At 46.7% G+C, this 25,593-nt stretch overlaps 1 protein-coding gene across 1 annotated transcript in view; it reads right to left on the bottom strand.

Moving 5' to 3' along the window:
* Positions 1 to 14,944, bottom strand: part of ZFR2 (zinc finger RNA binding protein 2) — a 290,651-nt gene extending 275,707 nt beyond the window's left edge. The window contains exon 1 of the mRNA XM_040339314.1: positions 14,753 to 14,944. Coding sequence (XP_040195248.1) covers positions 14,753 to 14,944 — 192 coding nt within the window. The remainder of the gene's footprint in view (positions 1 to 14,752) is intronic.
* Between the last annotated feature and the right edge of the window lie 10,649 nt (positions 14,945 to 25,593).

Here is a 25,593-nt window from a genome sequence, read left to right as displayed (position 1 = left end):
ACGGAAAGGTTTTTTCACAGTAAGAGCTGTGAAAATGTGGAACAGACTCCCTCCAGAGGTGGTTCTGGCCAGCTCAGTAGATTGCTTTAAGAAAGGCCTGGATTCTTTCCTAAATGTACAGAATATAACTGAGTACTAAGATTTGTAGGTAAAGTTGATCCAGGGTAAATCCGATTGCCTCTCGGGGGATCAGGAAGGAATTTTTTCCCCTGCTGTAGCAAATTGGATCATGCTCTGCTGGGGTTTTTTGCCTTCCTCTGGATCAACTGTGGGTATGGAGTTGGGTGTATAGGATTTTACTGTGGTTTTTTATTTTGTTTTTTTATTTTTTTATTTTTTTTGTGGTTGAACTGGATGGACTTGTGTCTTTTTTCAACCTAACTATGTAACTATGTAAGTGCAGGTAGTTAAGCTGATAGAAGAAATCCAGACATTAGAGGTCAAATATGAGAGTACAGACACTACCAATAGGGAAAGAGTTGGCGCACCGGAGGAGACAACTAACAGACCTACTTGGGTATAAAGCGAAAGCAGCAATACAGGCAGTAAGAAAAGTACCTACAAATTGGGTGATAAATGTAGTAAAGTGCTGGCAGGGAAGCTTAAGAAGGGGAAGACAGTATACGTGCCCCATATAAAAGGGGAAAAATGGACAACTAATTTCACTCCCGGGAGACATAGCGCCAAGATTCAGAGAGTGCTACTCTATAACTTGGCCCCTGGGCTGTTAGCCCGGGTTAAGTTGGAAGAATACCTTTCCTCAACACATCTTCTCAGGTTGTCATCACCAGAAAGGGACAATATGGTAAGACCCACTTCAAAAGAAGAGCTAAAAGCAGTAATGAAATCAGTCAAACCGGGAAAGCCCCAGGCCCAGATGGGTTTACTATCCAATATTACAAACATTTCTTTCCTATATTAGGTGTACTTATGAAGAAAGTATTCAATGAGATTGGCCAGTCTGCTGCTTTTCCGCCTGACGCACTTACAACACATATTTTGGTTATCCTGAAAGAAGGGAAAGATCCAGCGGAGTGCAGGAGTTACCGCCCAAGCTCTTTGCTGAATATAGACCTAAAAACTTTACTAAAAGTGTTAGCATCCAGACTACAGCCTTTGTTGAATCAACTGGTACACTTGGACCATGTGGGGTTTTTCCCTATACAGGAGGCCAGGGATAACACTATTAAGGTATTCAACCTGGTCCAACGATACAAAAACGCCCTCTATTTTTCCAAGTATTGATGCGGAGAAGGCGTTTGATAGGGTAAGTTGGGACTTTATGTTCTAAGTGCTGAGACATATGGAACTGGGGGAATATGTGCGAGGATGGATAGCAGGGGTGTATACCTCACCCCAGGCATTAGTTAAAGTAAATTAAATATTCTCATAACCGATTAAGATCTCAAATGGAGATGCCCATTATCCCCGATGTTATTTGCCTTCTCCTTAGAGCTCTTATTAAATAAAATCAGGCAAAACCCTGATATCAAGGGACTACATATAGGAGACCGGAATTACAAAATCTCTGCCTTTGCAGATGATTTGTTGGTTTTCTATATCTAGCCCCCCCCCAAGTTTCATTTCCAAATTTAATGAAAGAAATAGACGAATATGGAGCGTTAGCAAATCTAATTAACTATGCCAAATCATAGGTGAGGGGGTGGCACTTGCATTGACAGTGCAGCAAATTATACAACCCAATTTTACATTTAAAAATGGGTAAGATCAGCCTTAAAGTATCTGGGGATATTTATACCATCAAGATTAGAGAAGACCTTTGCGGTAAATCCCCCCGCCCCCCCCCCCCCCCCCCCGCTGGTGAGGGCAGTTAGTTCCCTGATGGATAAGTGGCAGCTGGGATTTCATTCATGGTTTGGTCGGTGTAATACTATCAAAATTAGTGTATTACCAAAATTCCTGTATTTGTGTCAAGCAATACCCATACAAATCCCTGCTGCCTTTTTCCGTCAGGTAAATACGCTTTTCACAAAATGTATCTGGGCTAATAAACGACAGAGGATCAGAAGAGGGCATATAACCTTGCCCAAGTGCTACGGAGGGCTGGCAGTTCCAGATATAATTGAATACCATCAAGCGGCGCACCTGGGTAGGGTCATAGATTGGTGTAGAAACATTGAGAGGGGATATATGCAGGTCTCACACTTCTTACACTCCAACTCTTGGCCTACAGTTGCCTCTTTGACGCAACTGGGAGGCCGATTCAAAGTAAAATATTGTCAGGCCCTACAACTTCACCATTTTCTAACTTCATTAGGCCCAGCGAGAAATTTTAGAAGAGAATTGACAATTTGAAAGATATTGCGAAGAGAAGGAGCCTCTTACTAGAATAATATCTAAGCTTTATAGGCTGTTAATAGCACCCCCAGATAACTACGAGATGCCAGCAATGAGAAAATGGCCAGGGGACCTTGATCAGAACCTTACCCAGGCCCTACAACAGAAGAGAATATATCTTTCAATGAAAACATAAACTTGTACTAGAACCCAGGAATTAAACTATTAACTTTTAAATAGGTGGTATTATACACCAGCGAGATTAAGTAGGTTTTTGCTGGCGATGTAATAAGGAGCAGGGAACATTGTTCCACATACTCTGGACATGTCCCAAGATTAGACAATACTGGTTGGAAGCACAAAGGGTATCCCAAAAATTCACATCTTACCCAGTATTGGATGACCCTGCTTTCCTTGTGTTACACCCATCAAATACCAACAAAGACATATAAAATTTGATTTGCCATCTGATTAATAAGGCCAAGGCAGGTATTGCTCTAAATTGGAAAAACCCTAGGCCACCGTCGATTGCAGAATGGCTTAATTGGGTTAGAAATGTGGGGGCCATAGAGGACTTGGTGCTCTCGGCCCAAGTTAGAAAAGAGCAATACAATAAACCTTGGACTCCATGGAATGTATTTATATATTCAGAAGAGGGGGAAGAGATTGCTGGGCAATATAAGTGAGGAATAAGTCCGCGCCTGGCTTATACTACAACTCGAAAGCCCTGCTCCTTCAACAGGGGGGTGGGGGGGATGTTATTTTATTTTTCCCCCCTTTGTTGGGTTTACTTTTAGTTTGCTTTGCTAGATTTGAGACTGTTCTAGACCTTGGGTTGGGGTAGGGGGAAAACAAGGGGGATGAGTGGGTAGCACATTTATAATTAAAGATTACGACCATCGAGATTCAGAGGGATATCTGAAGAAAAGATAGAGGGCATAGAACCCAGCCGGCCGGAATTGGAGGATATAGGTAGGGGGCTGGGCGATGCAAATGTGAGATTTGATGGGAAACGATATGTATATTTGTATACTGTAAGTAATGGAAAATGTTGCAATGAATTAACTGCACATCCCTTTATTTTGAAAATATAAAGAATATTCAAATATTGGGAGGTGAAAGTACCTCTGCTGGTGGTGTATGCACAAAATATCTAAATGGGAGGTGGATATAAAGAATAAAAGAAAAAAAAAAAAAAAAAAAAAGACACCAAGGCTGCTTTCACATTGGGCGGTGGAGCCGCGGTGATGGTATAGCCGCACTATTTGTAGCGCCGCTATACCGTCGTATTTACCACGATATTCGGGCGCTAGCGGTGGTTTTAACCCCCACTAGTGCTGAAAAAGTCGTTGCGGGAGGTATTACCGCGGTTTCCCATCGATTTCAATGGGAAGGTGCGGTATAGGAGCGGTAAACACACCGCTCCTATACCGCTCCAAAGATGCGGCTAGCAGGGCTTTTGGAGCGGTCCTGCTACTGCACCGCTTCAGTGTGAAAGCCTTCGGGCTTTCACATTGAAGCCTGCAGGGCATGATTTTTTCATGCGGTATAGCAGCGCTATTTTTAGCGCTGTACCGCATGAAAAACGCCTCAATGTGAAAGGGGCCCAATTATAGTTAATTGTGATGGATTCTGGCACTTCTCTCCTACATGTTAAAATCATGTTTTTTGCTAGAAAGTTACTCAGAACTAGGGCTGCACGATTCTGGCCAAAATGAGAATCACGATTCTTTTGCTTAAAATGAAGATCACGATTCTCAATTTTTTTTTTTTTACTGTGGCAATATTCATTATATTATAAGGGACAGTGGTTGCCAGTATTTTAAGTCCACACTCACAGGCTCACATCACATGCCCCCCTTTAATAGCCTGACTGCAGTGTCATCTGCAAGGTCTGGGTTAGCTGACTGTAGTTGTATTGATAATATGGGTAGCCGACTCAGACTGTGTGGTAATATTCATAATATATTATAAGGGGGACACCGACAGTGGTTGCTGGTATTTTAAAGCAGAGTTCCACCCAAAAATTTAACTTCCGCTTATCCCACTCCTCACCCCCTTACATGCCACACATGTAATTTTTTTTTGGGGGGGGGGGGGTTCAGGAGAAGGGGACTTCCTGTCCCACTTCCTCCTTCCGCCGAGGGGCTGGAAAGGCGATTAGCTTAATCGCCTTTTCACAGCCCCTCCCTGTAGGCAAGCGCCTGTCCAATTGGACGGTGCCGCTCGCGCATGCGCAGTGGGTGCCTGGCCGTGAAGCCGAAAGCTGTCACGGCCGGGTGCCCACAGTGACAATGAAGACGCTGGCCGGGGAGGGGGGGGGGGGAGAGAAGTGGAGCCCCGGCCGGCACGTCGCTGGAACAGGTAAGTGTCTGTTTATTAAAAGCCAGCAGCTACACTTTTTGTAGCTGCTGACTTTTAATAAACATAAATATTGGCTGGAACTCCCCTTTAAAGCGGAGCTCCACCCTAAAGTGGAACTCACGCTGATCGGTACCCGCCCCCCCTCCGGTGTCACATTTGACACCTTTCAGGGGGGAGCAGATACCCGACAGGTATTTGCACCCACTTCCGGCCACACGTCACGGGCAAAAGACGGGTTTTTCCCCGACTTCCAGTCTGTCCCCCGTTGTGTGCTGGGAACACTCGGCTCCCAGCACACAGCGTGTGAGCCAATCGGCGGGCGCAGCGCGACTCGCACATGCGCCGTAGGGAACCGGGTAGTGAAGCCGCAGCGCTTCACTTCCTGGTTCCCTCACTGAGGATGGCGGGGGGAGCAGCAGAGAGACGAGCGATCGCTCGTCCTCTGCTGCGGACGGCGCTGGACTCCAGGACAAGCAAGTGTCCTAATATTAAAAGTCAGCAGCTGCAGTATTTGTAGCTGCTGGCTTTTAATATATTTTTTTTTACTGGCACATCCGCTTTAAGTCCACTCCTCACGTGCCCCCTTTTTATAACCTGACAGTCAGACAGGCTATGAAAGGGGGGCATGTGAGCCTGTGAGCTAAGGAGTGGACTTAAATTACTGGCAACCACTGTCCCTTATTATGAATATTATTATTATTACCAAAGGCTCTTAAACTAAAGTAAGCCTTATAGCAGTTGATCTGTTTATACTGTAACAGTCTTGATTAACAGATATATAGATTTCCGGCATTCTATCCTTACACATATACATTTTGTTCAGGCCATTACACATAAGATCTCACCACATGCTGAACCTCCTCCTCTATCCTTGGAGATAGTGTCTAATCACTGCGCACATCTCTATAGCTCCATAGATAAACACTCCCAGGCAGACACAGGACACAGCTCACTGTGTGGTAGGACATACAGCAGAGAAGAAGAGGTCTGGACTAGAGAGAGCTGACCTGTAGAAGATGGGGTCTCGGCCATTTCATTTGCAGCTTAAAGCCGAGCCAACAAAATCAACCGCCGGCCGAGAAGCGTGGTGGTACCGCACACGTCCAGGCATCATGCTGCATCCGATTACGGACGTCAGTACCGGTTGCCGACGTCAGTTCCTTTATCCGCCATTTGCGTTCCACGCTGGTTACGTGGAACCGGCGGTGACAGACATAAGAATCGCCTGTCATCCCGCGGGGAGAATCGAGATTGCGATTCTCTCAGCGATTAATCGTGCAGCTCTACTCAGAACCCCCAAACATTATATTTTTTTTTTTAGCAGAGACTCTAGGGAATAAAATGGCGATCAGTGCAACTTTTTACGCCACATGGTATTTGTGCAGGAATTTTTCAGACGTGTGAAAAAATAAATAAAAATTATATATATATATATATATATATATATATATATATATATATATATATATATATATATATATATATATATATATATAATCACATGATTGGATAATAAAATCAGCAGAGTTTCCCCTAATTTCAGATCTACAGCGATTGCACTTCCAAGTGCACTTGGAGTACAAAGTGGATTTGCCTTTCGTAAATAATCCCCATAGTGTGCAAACGAGGCCTTTGCCACAAAGCAGGAGATTCACAGATATAACTTATTCACTAGCTACCAATCTGCAATATATCTATCCCATGGAGGAATTTGAGAGGCTCCAATCATAGTAAACTGAACTCAAACAAATCAACAGGTAAATATTTTAAACCAGAATCCAAAAAGGAGTACAGCTGCACGATTAATAATAAAAAAACAACAAAAATTACGATTCTACCCCCCTTCCGATCTTAAAGAAGAGTTCCACCCACATTTGTCATTCCTCACCATGCTGCACTAATGTGAAACCTTAAAATGAATTGGAAATTCTTTTTTTTTCCCCCCCCTCTGTTCACTTACCCGTTTCATGCCTGCATCTAATTTCACTTAGGGCCCTTTCACACTGGGGCATTTTTCAAGCGCTTTAGCGTTAAAAAAAAGCGCCTGTAAAACGCCTGAAAGAAGCTGCATCTGCAATCCCAATGTGAAAGCTCGAGTGCTTTCACACTAAAGCGCCTGAAAAACACCCCAGTGTGAAAGTGGTCTTAGCGTTAAAAAAAGCGCCTGAAAGAAGCTGCATCTGCAATCCCAATGTGAAAGCCTGAGTGCTTTCACACTGAGGCGCTGAGCTGGCAGGGCGTCAAAAAAAGTCCTGCATGCAGCTTCTTTGCAGCGCTTTAGGAGCGGTTAATACACCGCTCCTAAAGCCCCCTTCCCATTGAGGAAGCTTTTTTTAACGCCAAAGCGCCTGAAAAGCGCCTCAGTGTGAAAGGGGTCTTAGCAGCGCTTTACCAGCGTTTTTCGGGCGCTGGCAGTGTGAAAGGCCTCTGAAAGCACTTGGGCTTTCACATTGGGATTGCAGATGAGGCTTCTTTCCAAGCGCTTTACAGGCTTTTTTTAAACGCCAAAGCGCCTATAAAACGCCCGAAAAACGCCCCAGTGTGAAAGGGGTCTAACTCCTTTAGGGGCCGCCGACACCGAACATCATTTCAGGCTTAGCATTGGCTCCTGGGAGATCTTGGTCAGCTTGACATGGTACTGCTCTTGTAACATTTAACATTATCGTCTATGGAAAAATCTTGGTCAGCTTGACATGGCACTGCTCCAGTGCCATGTCAAGCTGACCAAGATTTCCGATAGCACGGCTCATTTAACATTTAACATGGGCTTCTATGTCAAGCTTACCAAGATTGCACATGCATGCTAAGTAGCCAGCATGCACGGAATCCAGGAAGAAAGACACTGCAGCTTCAGATGCCCACAGTGGAAATGGCTACACTGTGCAAGCACGGGTATTCTGGAAGTAGTTTTAACTTAAGGCATATTTCGGACGGAAGTTCGCTTTAAAGTGGAGGTTCACCCTCAAAAAAAATTCTGACATCACATGGAGTCGAGCCATCCTACCGACAGAATGCCAGTGGTTTTTTTTTTTCTCAGCACATGCCTCGTTATCACGATTTTCACCCCCCGGCTATCCCGCAGGACTGGGCGTTCCCAAGCACTGCCTGTGATCGACAGGCTTCCGAACGGCACATACTGCACGTCACAGGTTGCCGAAAAAACCCGAACGTCGGTGCGGCTCTATACGGCCCCTGCGCACCGACGTTCGGGTTCTGTCGGCAACCTGTGATGCGCAGTATGCGCCGTTCGGAAGACTGTCAATCACAGGCAGTGCTTGGGAACGCCCAGTCCCGCGGGTGAAAATCGTGATAACGAGGTATGTGCTGAGAAAAAAAAAAAAACCCACCGGCGTTCTGTCGGTAGGATGGCTCGACTCCATGTGATGTCAGAAATTTTTTTGAGGGTGAACCTCCACTTTAACCACTTAACCCCCGGTCCATATTGCTGGTCAAAGACCAGAGCACTTTTTGAATGAATGAATGAATGAATGACTTGTATAGAGCTACTCGTGCGAACTGAACCGCCTCTGGGCGCTTTTTCCAGTCAGAGACTGCTTGGCTGGTGCGGTCATTTTACCCCGCAGGATCGTGACACGATTGGGGAATGCGTCGCTTTAACTGACAATTGCGCTGTGGTGCGACGTAGCTCCCAAACAAAATTGGCGTCCTTTTTTCCCACAAATGGAGCTTTCTTTTGGTGGTATTTGATCACCTCTGCGGTTTTTAATTGTTGCGCTATAAACAAAAATAGTGTGACAATTTTTAAAAAAAATAAAAATATATTTTTTACTTTTTGCTATAATAAATATCCCCCAAAAATATATAAAACGAAATTTTTTTTCCTCAGTTTAGGCCGATACAATCGTTTATTGATTGGTTTTGCGCAAAGGTTATAGCGTTTACAAAATAGGGGGTATTTTTATGGCATTTTTATTAATATTTTTAACTAGTAATGGCGGCGATCAGTACTGCGACATTATGGCGGACACTTCAGAATTGTACTGCGCAGAGCAGCCCTGATGCTCATTTCGGCTACCCCTCTTCACGAGTCCAGGTTCTACCGTATGGAGGCACTCCTGTGGGCTCGTGCCCAAGTTGCTCCGTTTGCGTCTATAGACGAGCTGGGCTGCACGACCCGTGCCATCAGAATTTGGTTGACAGCAGCGGGAGCCGCTGCTCCTGTGTACATCTCTGGATCATAATCGGGCTCAGGCAAGTATAAGGGGGGGCTGAGAAATCCTCTGGCACAGAACATTTTTTTTTTTGCCCGGCCATTCACAGCATGCAGTGTGGCTCACGCATGCGGCTGTGAAGCCGCAGCTGGGCCATCCACAGTTCGAATGCCTCAGAGAGGATTGAGGCTTCCTGCGCCCACATCAATGGACTGTGGGACAGGCGAGTGTCTGATCATTAAAAGTCAGCAGCTAAACTTTTTGTAGCTGCTGATGTTTAAAAGGGTGGAACTCCACTTTAACCCCTTGATCACCCCCTAGTGTTAACCCCTTCCCTGCCAGTGCTGTTTATACAGCGATCAGTGCATTTTTATAGCACCGATCACTGTAATGGTCACCAAAAAGTCACTTAGGGTCAGATTTGTCTGCCGCAATCACGCTAAAAATTGCTAATCCCTGGCATTTCTAGTAAAAAAAAATAAAAAAAAAAAAAAAGTCCCTAAAATCTTTCCCCTATTTTGTAGACCTAACTTGTGTAAACCAATCAATATACGCCAAGTAGCAGAATACATATTGACCTAAACCCAATGAATATATATATATATATATATATATATATATATATATATATATATATATATATATATATCTGTTTTTGGGATATTATAGCAAAAAGTATTGGTTTGTATTTCAAAAATCGACGTTTTTTTTGCTTATAGCGCAAAAAATAAAAACGGCAGGAAGTGATCAAATACCACCACACAATTGTCAGTTAAAGCAACGCAGTGCCGTAGCAGAAAGAAAATGGCCTGGTCATTAAGGAGGTAAATCCTTCTGGGGCCAAGGTGGTTGATTTGCAAGGATTTCCCCTGTTTGGCTATGAGACAGGAAGTGAAGGGAAATGTCTGCAAAGGGTAAGAGATGATAGATCAATATATATATCCCTCTTCGACAGGGGTTATAGCCCTCCTTTTCTCTATCCAAAATGAGAAGAAAAAATAAAAACCACACACTGAAAGTAGGGAATGTAAATAGGCCCTTAATCTGGGGAGGGGGGAGGGGAGAGAGACAATGGGAAAGAAGCGAGCACACAATGTTTCCATCTGCTCCATCTTGCCATCCCCCCTAGTTCTAAGTGCTTGGGAGACCAAGAGATGGTTACACACAAGCCAGCAGCACCAGCCACACTCACACTACTACCAACAGCTGCACTCGCACAAAACCTCCATCTCCCTACACGTCAGAAGAAAATAAAAAACATGGAGCCTTCTGCTCCTGCGTGCCAGCCTCCATTTTACACACAGGACACCATCACCCATCTCCTGTCATTTACCGGCTCTTACATCGATCCTTTCCCATTAACAGTGATATGTTATAACAATACCTTTGATATTCATCGTTGCCGTAGCCGTAGGAATTATTGGTCGCCATGTCGGTAGCTTTAGCAAGCGGGAGCTAGTGCAGAAGGCGGGCTTCTGAAGAGCACGTGATCTCAAAAGACCACGTGATGGCGCTAGCCCTCTGCTACTTGTCCAGGTCCGGCCCGCCCTCAGAAGGTGTGACGAAATGCTAGTAATACGAATACAATGGCTTGGAGGATAATTGGAAACGACAGTAATGTGTGTTCATGTCAGCACCTGTGCAACCTTTTAGGCCTATTATTTAGGCCGGGACACAGACGGGCCTGGTTACCTGCCCTCAGTGCCCTGTTTGGCATGGTTCACCCTTTACTAAAACCCCGCGTGTGCAGATAAGGAACGAATACCAGGGACCGTCCTTGATTTGGATCACCCTCTTTCCTACGTATTTATCTCATTATAGTCTGATCTGTATAGTATATAAAATGAACTATTTATCTTTCAAAAAGTGTTTCACAGATCTAACCTTTCATCCAATTTCTAAATTGCTGCATTTGTAAATTGCAAAAGCCAATATAAAGGAATAGTAGTGGTAAAAAAAAAAAAAAGCATTATTTTTTTTTACTTTTTTATTTACAGTTTCTCCTTAACCACTTCAGCCCCAGAAGGATTTACCCCCTTCCTGACCCGGCCATTTTTTGCGATATTATTTTATCTGAAAATTGTGCAGTCGTGCAATGCTGTACCCAAACAAAATTTGCGTCCTAGGGGGCGATCAAGGGGTTAAATGAGTTCCCTGGGAAGTGTTGCTAACTGTATGGGGGCTGGGCTCATTCTACTCCCCTGACAGAATGGGGATCATGTTTGTTTACACTGGCAGATCCCCGTTCTACCTGTTTCTGGAGCGATCGCGTGTTGGCTGGCTGACATTGAATCCGGTGGTTGGCTCCCCCGCTAGAAAATGGGCATGCGTGCGTGTGCCCACAGATCGCCCGTCTATGTGTCCAACGTACAATGACGGCGATTCGCACAGCCGAGCCAACCTACCGCAGTACAACTGCAGCAGCTGGTCGGCAAATGGTTAAAATGGAAGTCCATGCTAAAACTAAAATCCCTGCATCTATAGACACCCACGGTCTAACACTAACCTTTCTAGCCCAGTAAAGAAAAAATCTATATACATACCTGTAGCGCCCTGCTCCTATTGAGTAGGCGCTATATTTAACCACTTCCATACCAGGTACTTACGCACCTTCCTGCCCAAGCCAATTTTCAGCTTTCAGCGCTGTCGCACTTTGAATGATAATTGCGCGGTCATGCTACAATGTACCCAAACTATTTTTTTATCATTTTGTTCCCACAAATAGAGATTTCTTTTGGTGGTATTTGATCACCTCTGTGATTTTTATTTTTTGCGCAACAACTAAAAAAAGACCGAAAATTTTGAAAAAAATTAAGGGCCAGATCCACAAAGCATTTACGCCGGCGTATTTCGAGATGCGCGGCGTAAGTGTGTATCTGTGCCCGCGTAACTATGCGCTGTATCCACAGAACTAGATACGTTTGAAAATAGGCTTTTTCCAACCGACGTAACTTTCCTACGCCGGCGCAGCGTGGGCGCATATATACGCTGGACGCATCTGGCGCTCCCATTGATTTCCTATTCAAATATGCAAATGAGGGAGATACGGCGATCTACGAACGTACGTGAGCCCGACGCCGGCTACGCGCGCCCCGTGTAAGTTATACGTCCGGCCTAAAGTTACCCCTCATAAAGCAGGGGTAAGTCAGCAGCAGACATGCACAGGTCAGCCGGAGAGCAGCTGCAGCAGCACCGTTACGGACGAGCTGAGCATCCACACTTGCAGCACTTGCAATCTGTATGCCAACATGCCAGGGGCATCCATGGTCATAGCTATACTACTGGCTTCACAGGCGCGTAGGAGGAGGGCACGGGAGAGGATATACCGACCGCGCATAAACGTCTTTGGCATGAGGGATTCGGAGGTATATCGCATCTTCAGATTCAGCCCTGATGCCATCCTGGAATTAGCCACAACCCTGCATGATGACATCACCAGCCAGACAGATCGCTCACATGCAGTGCAGCCACTGGTCAAGGTACTGGCAACGCTACATTTCCTCGCCAGTGGCTCGTTCCAGCGTACAAGTGGTGTTTTGGCTGGGATGGCACAATCCTCCATGAGCAGATGTGTGCACCAGGTTGTCCCCACAATCCTCAGACGTATGTCCCACCACATCATCAGACCCACCCAGGAGCATCTGCGGCAGAAGGTAATGCGTGATTTCTACAGTATTGCAAGATTCCCACGCACCATCAGGGCCATTGATTGCACACATGTGGCACTACAGCCCCCCCGTGCCACAGATATACACATATACCGTAATCGGAAGCAGTGACATTCCATCAACGTACAGGTGATAGCCGATGCCCAATCCCTCATATGGCACGTCCGTGCCAAACACCCCGTGGCCAGCCATGACAGCTACATATACCGTCAAAGCCACATCCCAACGGAATTCGAACAGAACGTGTACGGGAACAGCTGGCTGGTTGGTGAGTGACATGGGAGTCAGGCATGACTGTCTGACCCCATGATGCAGACATCACGAGGGGCACATGCACGACTAACATCCTCCTGTCTTTTCCCTTCCAGGTGATGCAGCATATGCACTTGGGCCCCATCTCCTGACTCCATTCCGGAATCCCCAAACCAGAGGAGAGATAAAATACAATGATGCACACATACGTACCCGTGCAGTGGTGGAACGCACATTTGGCATCCTAAAGTCCCGTTTCCGATGCCTGGATAAGTCCGGGGGGACCCTGTTGTATTCCCCAAACTTCGTGTGCCAGATCATCGGTGCATGTTGCATTCTGCACAACTTCGCCATGAGAAAGGGCCTGGAGATTGACATATGTGATGACCTGACCCCCGAACCAGACAGTCCCCCCCTGACCGAGGCTACCCATTCTGCTGATGGAACAGCAGTCAGGAGATGCCTTGTGGTAGGCATCTTTGCACGTTAAACACACACATTCATCATGGCACACGGACAATGCACGCATGCACACCACTGTGGTCCCTAGCTCACACACCCCACATCCTCATCACATTGGATTAGCCCAAGTCCACCATGCAGGACATGGGAGCAGCAACGTCACGCCAAGGCCCCAATTATGTCGCTGTCCATTCATACCAAATTTACACGGCCCTGGGGATATTTTCTCCCAGACTAGCCAGGGTGACACCCCTTACTGGCAGGAGTGTCACCCCCACATTCACACACCAGTCACACTGTAGCCTGCACTACTGACCGTGTGCTGGGTCTACAAACAAAAAAAACTCATAACCTGAGCATCCAAAAAAAAAACGCTCTCATCTGCCCTGTCGTGGCCCACGCCTGGTGCCACGGCCCCGGCTCCTTAACTGCATGGTGGGAGCCTCAGGTGGGGGGGAGGAAATCAGGAGGAGGAGCATCCCCTGGTCTCTCCATGGCTGGCTGCCTGCCCTCCAACGCCAGGGCGATGCGGGTGAGGACCGCATTGGTCTCGGCCTGCAGCAGCCTTGACTGCCTCCCCTCCACCTGGATGGTAGCAGTATTGTCCCGTTCGGCCTCTGCCAGGGTCTGGACCTCTGCCACGAGGCCTGCTGTGATGGCCTGCAGATCCCCCAGGCAGGTGACAACAGCAGCACAGTTGGCACTGACATCCAGGATACTGTGATTGATGTTGGCAGAGGAGGCCATGCTGTCTGCCACTCGCTGCATCTGGACGGCAACCTCACCCAGATGGCGGGCCTGTTCTCTCTTGAGATGTTCCGGGAGGAACTCAGGCACCCCCCCTAGTCTTCCTGGTAGCCTTCCTGTGGCCAGAAGAGGCTTGGGGCCGTCTATAAGGGGAGGCCCTTGAGGGGGTTGACCTGTTGGGGGAGGACCCTGAGGGGGTGACCTGTTGGGGGAGGACCCTGAGGGGCTTCCCCTGTTTGAGTTGGAGGTCTGAGAGGGCCTGGCCAAAGGGGGAGACTCCTCCAAGTAGAGGCAAACATCTGTGTCAATGTTCACCGTCTCCTCCTCAACCACCTCCTGAGGAGAGGTGTGGCCACTCCCCTCCACCGATGACTCCTGGCTTCCCAGGGGGTCAGGCTCGGAATGATGTTCGGGGGATGGTGTGGGATGGCCACCGGCATCAGATGGCCTAGCTCCCTCCAGCACATCTGTGGATGACACAAAACATTCACATGTTGGTGGAGCCACACACTTGTCACATGTTCCCTTCCACCCCCTCACATGCTACACACCAGATAGGAGAAAAAACACACACTTACCTGTTCTCAAGGCATCCTCAATGGAGTCAAAGCCCTCCACTTGATGCCTGTGGAGACACTGGGCAACCACCTGCTCATCAGGAGTGAGCGTGATAGTAGTGGCTGGTCCCCCTCCAGTGCCACTTGCATGACTCCTTATCTTGGCCAGCTTACCTCGGACCAGGCGACGCAGGTCATTGATTTTTTTCTGGATGTCCTTGGAGGACCTGACCTCGTATCCCAGGGCATTGACCTCTGTCGCAATCTGCAACAGGATCTGAGCCTTCCTGGCCTTAGTGGTGTTGCCACTCTCTGCACCATGGAGGTACACATCATACCTGGACATGGCCCTGATGATAACATCCTTCTCCTGGTCTGTAAAATAATTTTTCCTCTTGTCCTTCTCAGTAGCTGGAGCAGACATGGCTCTAAAATAAACAGCAAACAAAAGTACCTTGCTTCAGGGGGGGAAAGAAGCGGATGTACTTTTGCGCTCGACGGGCACATGTCTGGGCGTATTTATGCACTGGGGGCGTATCTCAGGGGTTACGCCGGGCAGAGTTGTGAGCATGCGCAGAGGGGAGCGGGGCATACGTCCACGTCACGGCGCATGCGCCGTTCGTTCGGCCCTTTATTTGCATGGGGTCACGGTTCATTTAAATGGAACACGCCCACGTCCTTCCTACTTTGAATTACGCCTACGAATTTACGTTGCGCCGGCTCAACGTTGAAAGAAAATGCTCTGAAGATACGGTGCTTGCCTCTCTGAGATGAGCCGGCGTAGCGGAAATGAGATGCGCTACGCCGGCCTATATATGCGCCGATGTACGTGGATCTGGCCCTAAGTTTTTATTTTTTTCTGTTAATTATTTTGGTAAATAAGTACGTTTTCTACTTCGATTACGGGCACCGATGAGGTGGCACTGATGGGCACAGATGAGGTGGCACTGATGGGCACCGGTGAGGCGGCACTGTTGGACACTGATAGGCGGCACTGATGGGCACTGATAGGCAGCGCTGGTATGCAGCACTGATGGGCACTCATAGGCGGCACTGATGGGCACTCATAAGTGGCACTGATGGGCACTCATAGGCAGCACTGGGCACTCATAGGCGGCACAGATGGGCACTCATGGGCGGCACTTATGGGTGGCACTGATGGGTACTTATGGGTGGCACAGATGGGCACTGATAGGTGGGCACTGGGCATGGATGGGCACTGAGGGGTGGCACTGATGGACACTGTGGGGTGGCACTGATGGACACTGAGGGGTGGCACTGATGGACACTGAGGGGTCTATGTTGCCAGTCAGTGCCCATTTGTGGGCACTGATTGGCATCTATTCTTTTTTTTTTTTACTGCCCTTTTTTTATTTTTTTACTGCACTTTTTTTTCTTTCTTTTTTTTTATTGCCCTTTTTTTTCTGCCCTTCCCTGGTGGTTTGGTGTGGGCTTCCCTGGTGGTCCAGTGTGGGCATCCGAGGGGGGGCTGCGTTGATAAACAATCAGCGCAAACCCCCCCTGTCAGGAGAGCCGCCGATCGTCTCTCCTCTACTCGCGTCTGTCAGACGCGAGTGAGGAAGAGCCATCAACGGCTCTTCCTGTTTACATCGTGATCAGCCGTGATTGAACACGGCTGATCACGTGGTAAAGAGCCTTCCGCCGGAGGCTCTTTACCGAGATCGGAGATGCGGGGTGTCAGATTGACACCCCGCATCACCGATCGCTGTGCGCCCCCACAGGCGCGCGCCGGCATGAAATCCTGCAGGACGTCTATAGACGTCCAGTCAGGATTTCACAACCACTTCCCGGACGTCAATTGTGCATTGACCGGGCCGGAAGTGGTTAAATTTAGTGTTATCTGAGCTGTAGTTAGCTCAGAATGATTATGTTAATTGCTGGTTTCTGTGTCAGTTTAGCTGCGCTGTGCATTTTTTCCACTTGACCCTGGGTGTCGCTGTCATTTTGGGTCAAGGTTGGAAATACAGCATGCTGGATGTATTGAGTGCTTTCCTGTCGCTGGGCATGGGACAGCAGACAGGAACACATATTAGCTATACTTATCCTTAAAATAAAACAAATCCACACCATTGTTGGAATAATTATGGCTGAGTCTGCTTTATTATTGGATTTCAAACAGATATATTTAACCACTTGAGATCCGCGCTATAGACGAAATACGTCCGCAGCGCGGCTCTCAAGTGCCAAGTGGCCGTTTAAAAACGGCCTTTATGTGCATTACCCGCGCGCGCCACTGGGTGGCGCGCGGCGGGTAAAAACTGTCCCGACGCATCGCCGAAGACCCGATGCGTGTACCTGGCGGCCGCGATGTCCGCCGGGTACACGCGATCGTCGGTGACAGCAGGGACGTGGAGCTCTGTGTGTAAACACAGAGCTCCACGTGCTGTCAGAGGAGAGGAGACCGATCTGTGTCTCTTGTACATAGAGACACAGCATCGGTCCCCTCCCCCAGTCACCCCCCTCCCCCCACACAGTTATAACACACCCAGGCTACACATTTAACCCCTTCCTCACCCCCTAGTGTTAACCCCTTCCCTGCCAGTCACATTTATACAGTAATTCGTGCATTTTTATAGCACTGCTCGCCGTATAAATGTGAATGGCGCCAAATTTGTGTCAAAAGTGTCCGATACGTCCGCCGCAATATCCCAGTCCCAATAAAAATCGCAGATCGCCGCCATTACTAGTAAAAAAAAAATACGTCGAAAAATACGTATCGGCCTTAACTGAGAAAAAAAATAGTTTTTTTAAAAAAAATTGGGATATTTATTATAGCAACAAGTAAAAAAAATATATATTTTTTTTAAATTGTTGCTCTTTTTTTGTTTATAGCGCAAAAAATAAAAACCGCAGAGGTGATCAAATACCACCAAAAGAAAGCTCTATTTGTGGGGAAAAAAGGACGCCAATTTTGTTTGGGAGCCACGTCGCACGACCGCGCAATTGTCAGTTAAAGCGACGCAGTGCCGGACGCTGAGATTTCGCCTGGAAACGAAGGGGGTTTATGTGCCCAGTAAGCAAGTGGTTAAATGAATAAATACATTTAATAACTTAAAGCAGCCTAGCCACTACGGCTCAGGCTGCACATAAATATATTCCAACTTTTCAAAATTATCCAAAAGACAGGTGGTACCAACCCACCTGTCACCAACCACCCCAAACCGCGGCCATCTCAACACAGGTGCCTAAATTTGCGTTAAAAATGTCCAAACCCACATTGGACAAATGTACTCCATCCCTCCTATATAGACCTTCAATAAGACCCTCTAATTCAGTGTGCCTAAAAGAAAAAATACCGACAACTGACAGCAACTTTGAAACTGCCCTATTGATCCTACGCCTAACCTTTTCCAGAGGGCGCAAAGAAGGGAGAGAGGCCCAACTAAACCTTTGTACTATTTCAGAAAAGATGATGACCGTAACAGGAAAATAAAGCTTAATCCTAAACAGGTCATCCCTAATCTGAAAAACAATATCCAAAGTCCTAAGCTTACCGATGTCATTCCCCCCCAGATGTATTATTAACACATCTGGAGGAGGAAACATCTGAAGAATCTTATGCATTTCATACATTAAATTGAACCAAACCATACCCCTCCTGCCAAACCATAAAACTTTCAACTGCGAAGGGTCCAAACCCAAGTTGCTAGAGTATACTCACTCCGTGGCTCTCTGATGTGCCCAGAAAACGAAAGAATGGCCCAAAATCCATACTGTTCTGCACATACCCAGTGGCGTTGCTAGGGGGGTGCGGGGGGTGCGGGCCGCCCCGGGTGACACCCACTAGAGGGGTGACACCATCCCGATTTTTTATTTTTTTATTTTTTTTTAGCTGACATGACCAGAGGTGCAGGTGGCTGTGTCATGTAAAAGGGGTGCAGTGATGCAGGTTGTTGTGTAATGTAAAAGGGTCCAGAGGTGCAGGGGGCTATGAGATGTAAAGGGGGCCAGTGATGCAGGGTGCTGTGTAATGTAAAGGGGTCCAGAGGGCTGTGTAGTGTAAAAGGGTCCAGAGGTGCAGGGGGCTATGTCATGTAAAGGGGTGCAGAGGTGCAGGCGGCTGTGTAATGTAAAAGGGGTGCAGTGATGCAGGGTGCTGTGTAATGTAAAGGGGTCCAGTGATGCAGGGTGCTGTGTAATGTAAAAGGGGTGCAGTGATGCAGGGTGCTGTGTAATGTAAAGGGGTGCAGTGATGCAGGGTGCTGTGTAATGTAAAGGGGTCCAGAGGTGCAGGTGGCTGTGTAATGTAAAAGGGTCCAGAGGTGCAGGGTGCTGTGTAATGTAAAGGGGTGCAGAGGGCTGTGTAATGTAAAAGGGTCCAGAGGTGCAGGGGGCTATGTGATGTAAAGGGGTGCAGAGGTGCAGGCGGCTGTGTAATGTAAAAGGGGTGCAGTGATGCAGGGTGCTGTGTAATGTAAAGGGGTCCAGTGATGCAGGGTGCTGTGTAATGTAAAAGGGGTGCAGTGATGCAGGGTGCTGTGTAATGTAAAGGGGTCCAGAGGTGCAGGTGGCTTTGTAATGTAAAAGGGTCCAGAGGTGCAGGGTGCTGTGTAATGTAAAGGGGTGCAGAGGGCTGTGTAGTGTGAAAGGGTCCAGAGGTGCAGGGGGCTATGTGATGTAAAGGGGTGCAGTGGTGCAGGCGGCTGTGTAATGTAAAAGGGGTGCAGTGATGCAGGGTGCTGTGCAATGTAAAATGGTCCAGAGGTGCAGGGTGCTGTGTAATGTAAAGGGGTGCAGAGGGCTGTGTAGTGTAAAAGGGTCCAGAGGTGCAGGGGGCTATGTGATGTAAAGGGGTGCAGAGGTGCAGGCGGCTGTGTAATGTAAAGGGGTCCAGTGGTGCAGGGGGCTGTGTAATGTAAAAGGGTCCAGAGATGAAGGGGGCTGTGAGATGTAAAGGGGTCCAGTGATGCAGGGTACTGTGTAATTTTAAAGGGATCCAGTGATGCAGGGGGCTGTGTAATGTAAAGGGGTCCAGTGATTCAGGGGGCTGTGTAATGTAAAGGGGTCCAGTGATGCAGGGGGCTGTGTAATGTAAAGGTGTCCAGAGGTGCAGTTGTGGAGAGGGGGTACACAGTAGTAACAAAAAGATATTGAAGGATGCAGAGGTATGCAGGGGGCACAGTGGGGTGTTTTTACATTTTAACGTGGGGGGGTGCCAGATATTGGATCCGCCCCGGGTGCCAAATGCTCTAGGTACGCCCCTGGCCTATAGGCTCCTGAGATGTGAATTCCGGTCCTGGAGAAAAAGAGGTGGGGGAGGGGACAAAGAAAAATGGAGAGAAAGAAGAAGGGATAGAACGAACAAGAAAGATGGATAGGGAGAGAGAGAAAAGGGGAAGAAAGGAGAACAGAGAGCAAACAGTAGGGTAAAAAATATTTGAAATTTTTTATTGGGGGGGGGGGGGTGACACCATATTTTACCGCACCAGGTGACACCAACCCTAGTGACGCCACTGCACATACCTAAAATAGATCAAACAGAAATGTTAGGGCGGATATATAAAAGGTAACTATCCGACTTCCACCTACCAACTTTTTTAATAGTATCAGAATTTAAACCCAAACGAGCTGCTTCAATGGCTGCTCCTATTCTAAAGGAATGTGACGTCAGGTGTGATTCATGCAACTTCAATTCAATTGAATTGGTATTTAGTCAATGGAGAACCAGACTCATGAATAAAAAATGTATTAACGGAAGGTGGTCTAATATGAGCGTATTGATACAATAGCTTTACAGGGCAAACCGGAGAGCTGCTGGAAGCAAAAAGATTAACCCAGTTACCTATACCCAATTGATCCGTCTTTGACCGATGAAGGAAAATTTTAACCATGGTATCTGAAAAAATGACATCAGAGGCCTGAACTCAGACACCCTAAGGGCTGCAAAAAATGGTAATGAGAACACCGCACGAAAAAGTGTAGCCTCAAAATTGGAAAAACAAACCCGAGCAGTGACTGAACAAATATCCCTCAAAATAGATGGTGTAAGAGGTGAACGCCGATCTTTATGAAAGTTACTCTTCTTATAACCCTTCAAAGCTAATTGAACAGAAAAAAACATCATACACGATGGTAAGCCAATTAGTTTGAGAAAGAACGACACCCCCGATAGAGTCTTCTGTACATAGGACCAAGAATAATTTTTATCAAATACAATTTTTAGAAATAGCAAAACTAAACACTCAGAAAATGAACCGGCAGGTTCTTGGATACTATTTAGAAAAGACAGCCACATCAACAAGGCCGATCGATATCCAACCCAGGTTGAATGCGCCACTGAAGACTCAATATACTCAGAGATAGGTTTTAAATCAAATCCCATAAATTTTGAGGGCATTGAATTTCTACTGGATCTGCATCCGGACAGAGCTGAAAAAATCAATCCATCTGAAAGCGAGAGAGAGAGTCCGCCATATCATTGTCCTTGCCAGCCACATGGACTGCCTCCAACCAAATATTCATATTTAAGCACTGGAAAACCATGTAACGTAGCAGGACAATGACTGGCGGAGATATTGATGTCAAACTATTTATAGCGAACATAACTCCTTTGTTATCAGTCCTAACCAAGATGCGTTTATTTCTGAAAGAATTACCCCATATCTCCAAAGCTACAATAATGGGAAATAATTCTAACAGAACAATATTCTTTAAAAAACCTTTAGATTTCCAACTGGGATTCCATTCACCAGCACACCAGTGTGATCGCCAAATGACGGCAAAACCACAGGACCCAGCCGCATCTGTAAACAGAAAAAATTCCTTATCCAGAATGAATTTTTCCTGCCAAACAGATTTTCAGTTAAAGTATGTTAAGAATTGTAACCAAACTAACAGATCCTCTCTAATATCATGAGTCACCCGTACGTGTGAGAATGGGGACTTCAGGTCAGAAATGGCAAGGTACAATCTCCTGGAAAATACCTTACCAACTGGCATGATTCTGGAAGCAAAGGCCAATAGGCCCAGCATAGACTGCATCTCTCTTAAGCACACTTTTTTCTTTCTGATGATACCAAGTAGTAATGATCTAAGTTTAACAATTTTTTCTTCAGGTAACCTAAATTCCATCAAATAAGAATCAATGGTAATACCCAAAAAATCAAGACATGTCGAGGGCCAAGCGGTCTTTTCGAGGGCCAAAGGGACACCAAATTGACTACAAATATTAAAAAAGTTATCTAATAGAAGTGAACAATCAGAAGAATCAGAAGGGCCTAGAAATAAAAAGTCATCTAAATAATGGAGAAGGAAATTTGAAGCAGATACAGAACTAACAACCCATTCTAAAAAAGAGGAAAACGATTCAAAATAAAAACAGGACAGGGAACAACCCATAGGTAAACACTTATCAAAATAAAATTTACCATTGAAGAAAAAACCTAAAGAGTTGAAACTAACCGGATTAATGGGAAGAAGGCGAAAAGCAGATTTAATATCTGCCTTAGCCATAAGAGCCCCTTTTCCCAAAAGTCTAATGCCGCGTACACACCATCACTTTATGTGATGAAAAAAAACGACACTTTCTGTGAAGTAAAAAATTACGTTTTTGAAACTTCAATTTTCAAAGACGAAGTTGCCTACACACCATCGTTTTCTCACAATGATCTTGCAAAGTGAGGTTACGTTCCACCACGTTTTACCATTGAAGCTTGCTTCATAAGTAGCTTCTGGGCATGCGTGGATGAAAAAACGTCTTAGAAAACGACGTTTTTTGCTACACACGGTCAATTTCTGTGAAGTAAAAAGTTCACTTTTGAAAAACGACACATAAAATTGAAGCATGCTGCAATTCTTTTTGGTCGTTTTTTACAAGACATAAAACGACGTTTTCCCCCACACACAGTCAATTAAAGTGACGTTTTTAAAAACGTCATTTTTTTTCATCACATAAAGTGATGGTGTGTACGCGGCATAAGGTTCAGTAAAGCATCTTCAAAAGAAGCATATGAAACTGATGATAGATCATCATCAATTTGGTCATTAAGAGACTGACCTTTAGGGAAAGACAGGTGATGAATCAATCTAAAATATTTTTTTTCCTTTTTAGGTACAATACCTAAGGGGGAAATTCTAAATTTTTTAAAAGGGGGGGGGGGACTAAACGGGCCAGCAACCCTACCCTCCAAAACCTCCTATCAATTTTTTCAGCCACTATATCAGGGTACTGATATACAGATTTCAAATTATTTACTACATCACAACCAATACCGGTAAAGGAAGGTAAAGTAAAACCGTCCCTGAAACCCTCAAGGAACAACCGGACCCTCGACTGGTCTGAAAACACCTGAAGCCAAGGGAGCATATCTCGCCATTTCACTGGCGTGCAAGCCTTTTGAAAGAGCTCCGGTTTGCTGGTTAGAAAAAGACATTCGTTTAAAACATTTGGCAACAGGATGTGTTCCGGAACAAAAGGCGCATTCATGGCGATACCGGCAAGAATTGGGCCATTTACATTGTCCGTCATTAAAGTTGAAACATATGCCCTTCTTGTAGACACTGGCCCAGATTCAAGTAGAATTGCGCAATATTTGCGGGGGAGCAGGGCAACGATTTTGCCCTGCGCCCCCGCAAATATTTTGCGCTGCCCTCGATTCACGGAGCAGTAGCTACGTGAATTGCGAGGGCGCGCCGGCAAATTTGCCCGGCGTAAGCGCGCGCAAGTTAAATGATCCCGCCGGGGTCGGGAATCATTTAAATTAGGCGCGCTCCCGCGCCGAGCGTACAGCGCATGCTCCGTCGGGAAACTTTCCCGAAGTGCATTGCGGCAAATGACGTCGCAAGGACGTCATTTGCTTCTAAGTGAACGTGAATGGCGTCCAGCGCCATTCACGTTTCACTTACGCGAACGCCGTGAAATTCAAATTTCACGGCGCGGGAAGGCCGGCTATACTTTAGCATTGGCTGCCCCTACTATTAGAATGGGCAGCCTTGTGCTTACTAGTAGCCGTACGGAAACTCCGTACCTGGCTTGTGCGGGGCCCGCGCAAGCTTTTGAATCAGTGGTAGTATGCAATTTGCATACTACACGCTGATACACAATTGGAGCCTGCAGTCGGTGTAACGAGGTTCCTGAATCAGGAGCACTCGTTACACCAGAGCAAGTAAGCACTTGCGCTGCGTAACCTATGGTTGCGCGGGCGCAAGTGCTTCTTGAATCTAGGCTAATGTTAGTTGCTGGTTGAGGGTTTTGGCTTTGTTTAGCATAATTTGTTCTTTGCGGCAGAAAAAGATTCAGCCAAAGGCCCACATCTTTAACTCCCCATTTCAAATAAGTGTGAACAGCAATTTTTTGACAGAAGGCTTCATCATATTGGAACCATGCATTACCGCCAAAACTCTTAAAAGCTTCCAAAACAATGTCCAAGTGTTGAAAAAGACCAGTGCTTTTTTCTGGAGATTTTTCACAAAGGACCGTAGAAAAAATGCAGAAAGCCTGCAACCAATTGTTAAAAGACCTGGTTACAGGCCTTCTTCTATCCTCCTCCTCTTTTTTATCTTTACTTACAAAATCCTTTACAGATGAAAGCAAAGACAAAATGTCTAAAAATTCACCTCTCCAAATGTTTTCTTTTAGTGCGGTAGACAAATGATAGCCTAAAGGAGAAATTTCACAAGGAATAGGATCTTTTAAACAAATCTCAGGTAAATTTTGTGTTTGTGCAGCTAAATATGCAGAAGATACATTACAATCCATAGTATGTGAAACCTGAGTGTCATTTGTTAATTGGCCACAAGATGGCGACCAAACATCCATAACAGAATCCTGAACTTGTGTTGTATTTCTGACTGAATGCAAGTCCTTAAAGCGGAGGTTCACCCTAAAAAACAACTATGTACCATCCAAACCAGCATACTAGCGTCAGCTACAGTATGCCTTTTTTTTTTTTTTGCGCTGTACTTACTGTTTAATCCGTCACTTTCGTTTCATGAAGAGGGGAACATGATTGACGTCCGGCTATGGCGCGTCACACGTTCCGAAAATAGCCGGAGTAAGACTCGGCTCTTCACAGTACTATACGGCGCCTGCGCACAGACTAGGAGCTGACTGCGCAGGCGCCGTATATATCCGAGTCCTATTTCGGCTATTTTCGGAACACGTGACGCGCCATAGCCGGACGTCAATCATGTTCCCCTCTTCATAGGAACGCCTATTCCCCCGCCGGAGTCTGAAACGAAAGTGGACGATTAAACGGTAAGTACAGCGCAAAAAGTATGAAAAAAGGCATACTGTAGCTGACGCTAGTATGCTGGTTTGGATGGTAGGTAAAGAAAACATTTTTTTTAGGGTGAACCCCCGCTTTAACTAATGTGGATAACAGATCTGCAATAGTATTCAGAGCAGGCATACTTGAGAACTCACCAGTATCCTGTGGACCTGTGCTCAGAACTCGTGAAGAGCCAGCCTCCTCGATTCCTCTCAGAGGAGCTGATCTGGAATTCGAATTTCCCGCCGACCTCATACTGACCTCAGGCCGCGTTGCCGGTTGCCGTGGTGACACAGCATCACGTGGAGGGAGGCGAGCGTCTTGTGCAGAAGCACCGCCCACCGCTCCGCCTCCGTTCTCAAGCCCGCCTATCACTTCGGCTCTAGACGTGGTCTTCCCCGCTTCAAGACGCAAAGCGGTCCCCGCGGAGCTCGCCGCCGCTCTCACTGGCGTGGTTCTTCCTCCCCAGGTCTGACGAGTGGGTCTGCTGGCTGATGTGGTTCACGGAGGAGATGGGGAGTATCGTTGACACGGGTCCCGCCTTCTCTTCGCCGATGCCTTCCCCTTAGCGGAGGTGACGCTGCCGTTCCTCCTCCGACTCGGGCCTTCCTCTGACGGCAGAACTCCTTCCACTTCCGGACCAGTCATGGACACTTCGATGGGAAGAACCGCTGCCGATGCTCTACCATTTGCCGCAGGGGAAGAGGATCCAACCGCAGCCGTTGCAGCTCCCACCGGAGCTTCTTGACGCGGAGTCAGAGGTAGGTCCAGGCATTGCCGAACCCATTCCTCCCCGCCATCCTCGCCAGCCCGCTCAATCAGCTGCCATAGTAAGCTCATCTTC

The sequence above is a fragment of the Rana temporaria genome, chromosome 1, assembly GCF_905171775.1.
Source record: "Rana temporaria chromosome 1, aRanTem1.1, whole genome shotgun sequence".
Classification (NCBI taxonomy): Eukaryota; Metazoa; Chordata; class Amphibia; order Anura; family Ranidae; genus Rana; species Rana temporaria.
Note: the sequence above shows the minus strand (reverse complement) of the source record. Positions and strands in the feature narration are given on the sequence as shown.